General features: G+C 32.0%; 1 protein-coding gene across 1 annotated transcript; it reads left to right on the forward strand.

The window, feature by feature from the left end:
• The first annotated feature begins 476 nt into the window (after window positions 1-476).
• LOC124922582 (probable glucan endo-1,3-beta-glucosidase A6) lies at window positions 477-1,508 on the forward strand. Its single transcript, XM_047463306.1, has one exon. The coding sequence runs from the start codon at window positions 570-572 to the stop codon at window positions 1,506-1,508; it is 939 nt and encodes a 312-aa protein (XP_047319262.1). The 5' UTR covers window positions 477-569.
• Window positions 1,509-7,022: the final 5,514 nt, after the last annotated feature.

Below are 7,022 nucleotides of genomic sequence, written 5' to 3' on the forward strand. Positions count from 1 at the left end.
TTTTGTCAAACAAAATTGTAATATTTACATGCATCTAAATTAACTAAGTGAATTTTAATATTATTTTATAATTGAAACAAAAAATTATGTGTATTTTCCATAAATAGAGTGTGAAACAAATATTTTGAAATTTCTTTTGACTCCAAACCCTCGTTTCTTTAAGCCAAACAAGTCCATGCATCTAAATTAACTAAATCAAGTCAAATCAAGTCAAATAATATTTACATGGTAATTTTCTTCATATATATATAGAGAGAGGAGAGACGTACATGATGACATAATTCACAATAGCAGCTTCAAGTTACAAATATGACGGGATTTTCGGCCACCGTACTCCTCCTCTGTTTCATAGTTTCCGCCGCCGTATCTAGTAAGTCCAAAATCTCTATTAATTCTCTTTAGCTTCTTTCTACATCTAAATCTAATCTAATATTACTTTATTAACTAACTTGTAATTTCCAGCAGGTGTATCATACGCCGCCGCCGGAGCCGGCAATGTCGGCATCTGCTACGGCCAATTGGGAGACAACCTTCCCAGTCCGTCAAAGTCCGTCGAGCTCTTGAAAGCCATGAAGGTGAAGCAAGTCAAACTGTATGATTCTAACCCGGCCATTCTCGGCGCCCTGAGAGGATCCGACATCGAGGTTACGGTCATGGTCCCGAACCAGCTCCTTGTGAGCATCTCCACCAATCAAGCTATCGCAGACGAATGGGTACGGTCCCAAGTCTTACCCTTTTACCCAAAAACAAAGATCCGATACGTTCTCGTCGGAAACGAAATCCTTTCTATCCCCGACCGTAACATCCAGCTCAGCCTCGTCCCGTCGATGTACCGGATTCAGAAATCGCTTGCGAAATTCGGCCTCCTCCGTAAGGTCAGAGTCACTACCTCATTGGCCATGGACGTGCTTCAAGCTTCTTACCCGCCTTCCAATGGAACCTTCCGTGCCGACATCTCCACTCAAATCATTAAACCTATGCTTCAGTTTCTCAAGTACACGAAATCATTCCTCTTCTTGGATGTATACCCGTATTTCGCTTGGGCATCCAACCCGGTCGACATCAAGCTTGATTACGCCCTGTTATCCTCCGCCAATAACATAAGGGTTAAGGATCCGGGTACGGGGTTAACCTACACCAATCTGCTGGATCAAATGATAGACGCGGTCTACTTTGCCATGAAAAGAATGGGCTACCCGCATGTTGGGATCTTTATAGCGGAAACCGGTTGGCCGAATGGAGGAGATATTGGCCAAACAGAATCAGGAGCTAGTATTAACAATGCCGCAATTTATAACCGGAATGTAATAAAGAAATTCACGGCCGTACCGGCCATCGGAACGCCGGCGAAGCCGGGTGTAGTCATTGAGGCAGTAATTTTTGCCCTGTACAACGAGAACATGAAAACGGGTCTGGGCTCGGAGAGGCATTTCGGAGTGTTGTATCCGAACGGGTCAAGTATTTACCGACTGGATTTTTCTGGTAAGACGAGGGAGGCAGAGTACTAGCTGTCAGCGCCGACTGTCGGAAAACATCTGAGGTGAGGTTTATTATGGATGCCGATTCCGACGGACGAGCAAGTGATTTAAGAACAGTTTTAAAATCATGTTCAACAAATTTCAGCCTATTTAGTTTATTAATATTATGTATAATTCATTTCTTATATTATTTTAGAGTGAAAAATGAGAAAGTGATCATACAAAAATATTATTATATTTGATTCACTTTAGAATTTGTATCTTGATTTTTTCTATAAAAAAAAAAATTCAATTAGAATTAAAAATCATTTTATTTAATTTCTAATCAAACAATATTACACAAATAATTAATCACACTATTAAAATGTTTTCTATTTCTTTTTTAACTTATTTATTATAATATATTAGAATCTTTAAATATTAAAAATAAAATAAAAATATCACCAATTAACATTTTCAAAATAAACTAATGTTTATTTAAAACGTTTTGTTCTCTAAAGATTAACACAAATGTACAATATTGTCATTTTCACATTCATGTATCCATCATCTTTACAACTAGCATCGAAATGACGACTAACAATGACGAAGATAAAGAAAAAACACATTTTTACAAAGAGTTTTTAACTTTCTTAAAAAGAAAGGAAAACAATTTTCTAATTTTATAAAAATTAAAAACGCAAGGAGGGGTGTCCTTTTCAATTATAATGCCCAGATATAGCACATATATATATTCTTTCCACGATGCTTGATTTCTCGGACACCACGATTAACTTGGTCTTGGGATAATTAATGGAGTGATCAGTCATTCTCCAAACATAAGAAGTTTTATAACAGCCAATGTAAAAAGTGAACATCTCAATTGTGAATTTCATCCACTGTTCTTCCGAGACCCTTTTGAGGGGGAGTCGAAATGAAGAAGAGAATATTTTTCATGACTTCTTACGTGTAGTAATTACAATCCCGAATTTCTTAGGACAATCAACTCATAACTCATTGTGTCGATTGTTGTCAAGTTCATCTTACCAAGGCAACAGTTATGACTCGTTGTGTCTTTTCGTTATATCATAGGTCATGCATGTAGTATATTTCTAGGTTTCAAATAAGATGTGTGTTTTTAAATATGGGTGTGAGTGGTTTGGTTTGTTTGGTAAATTTATTGACCGAAATGCATATCTAAATCGTTGACATTGGTTTACTAAATTTTAAACCGTCGATATGTCGTTTTGATTATCCGTTTTGAACGGTTAAAAGAACAATTTGGTCGATTTAATCGGTTTGGTTAATTATCGGATTTGTTAAAATAGATTTAAAATATATCAATAACAATTTATAAATATTGTAATGTACATGAACAAGTAACAATATTATGACCGATGCAAGTCGGTCAAAATTGATAGTTTACGTAAAATCGTTGACTAGTTGTAAACTAGTAAAAACTAAAGTTTATTTGAAATCGTATGAGTTTAATTTGAAAAAATAATAGTTATATATTATTATTATTTATATATATGACTAAGTATACTTAGTCAATTTTAAAATTTTATATATTTAAATATAAAATTAATTAAATAATAATAATAAATAAATAACATATATTGTATTTATATGAATAATAACATTAACTAACTAAAAAAACCTTGATTTCAAATTCACAATTGCATTATACTTGTAATTATTTTTTGGACTAAACCTAACACTAATAATTAGTCAACAATTTTGAGATTAAGTTGGTATACTAATGGTAATAACTAATATTCTTCATAGTATGTTAACAAATTTTTAGGTTCATACTATTGTCTCAATAATTTTATTTTAAATGTGTGTTGTAATCTAATAGTTATAATATATTACTAATCACTATTAGTTTTAAATACAATTATCGCTCCCATTTTATTTAAGTATTTTGTCAATTTAAGTAGTTTTAGTAATGCTAAACCGATAAACTGAATCGTTGGGATCAATTTAATAAAAAAACAATAATGAGTTCGGTTTGGTCAATTCTCGGTTTGAAATAGTTTGGTTTGAGCGATTAAACGGTTTGAACGGTTTGATTTATTTACATACCCCTCATTTTTAAATGATATCATATAATCAATTATGTATATGTATCTTTATTTATATATATATATATATTAGAATTTATAAACAACCCAATATTTATTTCAAGCTAAGCATCATTTGGTCCCATAAAAATCACTAAAAAGTTGTAACGTCCTAAACACGATTGTCGTCAATATGTGCTTATCTTCTTTTCAAAATTCATAAAACATTTATAAACACTGGACGCTTCTCGGAGGTCGTCTAGTAATAAAAATGAGATGAGGAACAATAGGGCTCGACCAAAGTTTGATAACTTTGACTTTTCAAGATACACCACTCGTTTCTCCATGAGAAATCGAAAAAGAAATGATATTGCATTTGTAAATGTTTAAAATAGTTTTTCTTTCCAACGGGTCAAGTGTGTTAAATGGGTATTTGGGCCATATAGTTTCATAAATTTGCCTATAAATACCCCTCTTAATACCTTAAAAAAGGATCCCTCTATTCACATTGACGTGCCCCTAGGCTGCCCAACTTTTTCCACAACCGAAACCCTAAGCAAACACCAACCATTCTTGGGTTGTATCACAAGTTTTGCTTGGGAAATTTATGTTTTTCATTCCAAATGCAAAGGAGCAGCCCCATTGTAAGCCCCTTTGCATAGAACTTTTTAGATTATAATTTTATTTTTTATCATTATATATCATCCCTTGTAGGAATTTTTTTTTTTTTAAATTTGTTATTTTGATAAGAGTTTAAGATTCTATTTTGATATTTGTAAATATGTAAACCTTAATAATACATTTAACATGTAAATAAATAAAACATAACTAAAAAAACAAAAAGTTCCATGTAATTAAAAGTTCATTGACCAAGTAATTTTTTTTTTATAAAACCAAAATCGGCACTTGAATTGGCCATTTAAAAAGACTCAAAAAGTTAAAAGAAAATATGTTTTGATTAAATTTTTTTTTGTATAATATTAGATGTAGGATTTACTTGTATATTATTAATAATCTAGTTAGGTTTAAAAAAGAGAAAAAAAACTCAAAGATGTAAAAAAAGAGAAGAAATAATTTGTTTTGGTTTAATTTAGCATTTGTATGACATTAAAATTATGATGTAAAACTTTATGGAATTTTTTTATGCAATTTGGGATCCATTTGGATTACCATATATTTTGTTAGATTAGGATTAGGTGGAAAATTTGGTAGAATAACAGGTCTGTTTCTTTAGGAACGGAAAAGCTAGCCCTGAGATAACATCTGATCGGCAAAACTGCACTCTGAAGCATACTCGAGCGCCATCCGTCCAAGGCAGCCTCTCTAGATGTGAAATACATTGCCTTCCTGACGTTTCTGTTGATTCTGGATGCTTCTGTGCACATGAAGACCGAGGAAACTAGCCTAGATATGTGCCTATGCTAGTTCTCTGTTGCCCAAGACCTTAAATTTGACCCGAGCCTCTTTCTAAACTAGAAAACCTAGCCATTTTTCTTGTATTCAGTTCTTTTAGACATTCTTAGGATTAAATGTTATTTAATTTTTACTATTAGGCTTTTAGGTTACAATTTGCAACCAAAAAGTACTTACGGCTCATTTAGGACTGAATGGGAGAGTTGTTGTAGGCCCAGGACCAAAGATTTATGCACCCAAAGGCTGAGGACCGCTACTTCTTGTAAAAGGATAGAAGATTTCCGCACCCAAAGGCTGAGGACCGTTACTTCTTGTCAAAGGATCAAAGATTTCTGCACCCAAAGGCTGAAGACCGCTACTACTTGTCAAAGGACCGAAGATTTCCGCATCCAAAGGCTGAGGACTGTTATTGCTTGTCACAGGACCGACATTGGCCACACCTTAGGACCGAGGACCGACAAAAAACACAATTTTTTGACCGATTTGAATTTTCACCTCGACCAAAAATCAGGTATAGGATCGTGGAGGCTAACCAAGGTCCTTTTGCTTGGGTTTTTCATATTTTTGGGTTTATTTTTATTTTTTCCCTTTGGTTTGTTTTTTTTTATGTAAGTTTATGATTTACGTGATCCTAGGATAGTATGAGATTAATTTGTTTTTCTAAAAAGTAAAGCGTAAGATTATTTTTAAGAAATGCCAAAATTAATTAGTAGAGACCTTAGGGGTGTTGTGGGGCATAGCGTCTAAAAAATCATTTCCCACACGTAACCAAACGCCGAACTCACAACTCTTAATTTCCTAATTTTTGAAATTAGGTGGCGACTCTCTAGTCGTGAGGATAAATTAATATTGAAAAAAGTTAAAGTAGGCCTATGACATACTTCTCATTAAAAAACTCACAATTTCTCCCAAATTCGACGGGAAGGTAAGATATGGAGTTGTCTATAAAGCCTCATTTTTTAAACTTCAATCTTTCAAACGTCAAAATTAATTCCCCTCACGTTTTCAAAACTAAATTTTTAAAGTGAGTCAAAGAATTTTCAAACTAGTCGATCAAAAAAATGTTTTTAAAAATCGATCGCAATTTGGAGTTAAGACAAGTTTAACAAGCGAATATTTAAGAAAATGCAACAGAATGAAACAAATATCCTCTATATTTAGAATCCTAGTGTATTGGATTTAAAAGTCTTGCATAGGGTTTGAATTACGGCAAAAGATTTGAAAAAACATTGTAGGGAAGTGAGTTATATAAGTAGTGACAAATATCTATATTATTTGGAGTCATTCAAATCACAATCCATTAACTAAGTTTGTATACCAAATTAAATTATCAAAAATAGTTGATCAAATTTACATATTTTCTTCGTGGTCTTTGAAAATCATGTTTAGTGTTCAAAATAGAAAATTATATTAGATAAAACTTGTAGAAAACAATGTAATCTAAGTCTGGTCAAATTGTCAAATCAATTAGAGTTATAACGATTCACATTCAGTGGCTAAAATTTTCAAAATTTTTACATTTTCAACTTTTCAAAAATTGTTAAATCTTTTGAATTTAATTTGATATTCAAGAAATTACCATAGAATAATATAAACCATTATAAAAAGTTTACCAAACACCAAGTCATACCAATTGATTTAAAATTGATATGCTCATTTGAAAATATAACTTACAAAAAATTTAAAATCACAAACTATTAACTGAGACATTGAAAAATTGTATTAAATTGTAATTTAAATTTACATAAATTATTTCTATTATCTAGACATTATAACTGACATATAAAGAAACTAAATAATATAATATTGATATTATCACAATTTATAATATTGTGATAATATCTTACAAATATATTATATTATAATCTAACAGCCCCACTCAAACTCATGATGCAACAAAAATAAGCATTGAGAGTTTGACAGTCAGAAAACGAAAACGCAAACAATAAGAAGTTACACATCATTCTTAATCTTCTTCTTTTCCTCTTCTTCTCTCTTCTGTCCAATCCATTGACCATTCACCAAAAAACAGCTCTTCTTCGATTCAAACCAACCAAAATTAACAACCAAATCAAAACCAATCAAA

Source organism: Impatiens glandulifera, chromosome 1 (genome assembly GCF_907164915.1).
Source record: "Impatiens glandulifera chromosome 1, dImpGla2.1, whole genome shotgun sequence".
Lineage (NCBI taxonomy): Eukaryota > Viridiplantae > Streptophyta > Magnoliopsida > Ericales > Balsaminaceae > Impatiens > Impatiens glandulifera.

Bases quoted from the DNA above. Each gene is read 5' to 3' on its own strand.
- LOC124922582 (XM_047463306.1), top strand. From the start codon at position 570: ATGAAGGTGAAGCAAGTCAAACTGTATGATTCTAACCCGGCCATTCTC.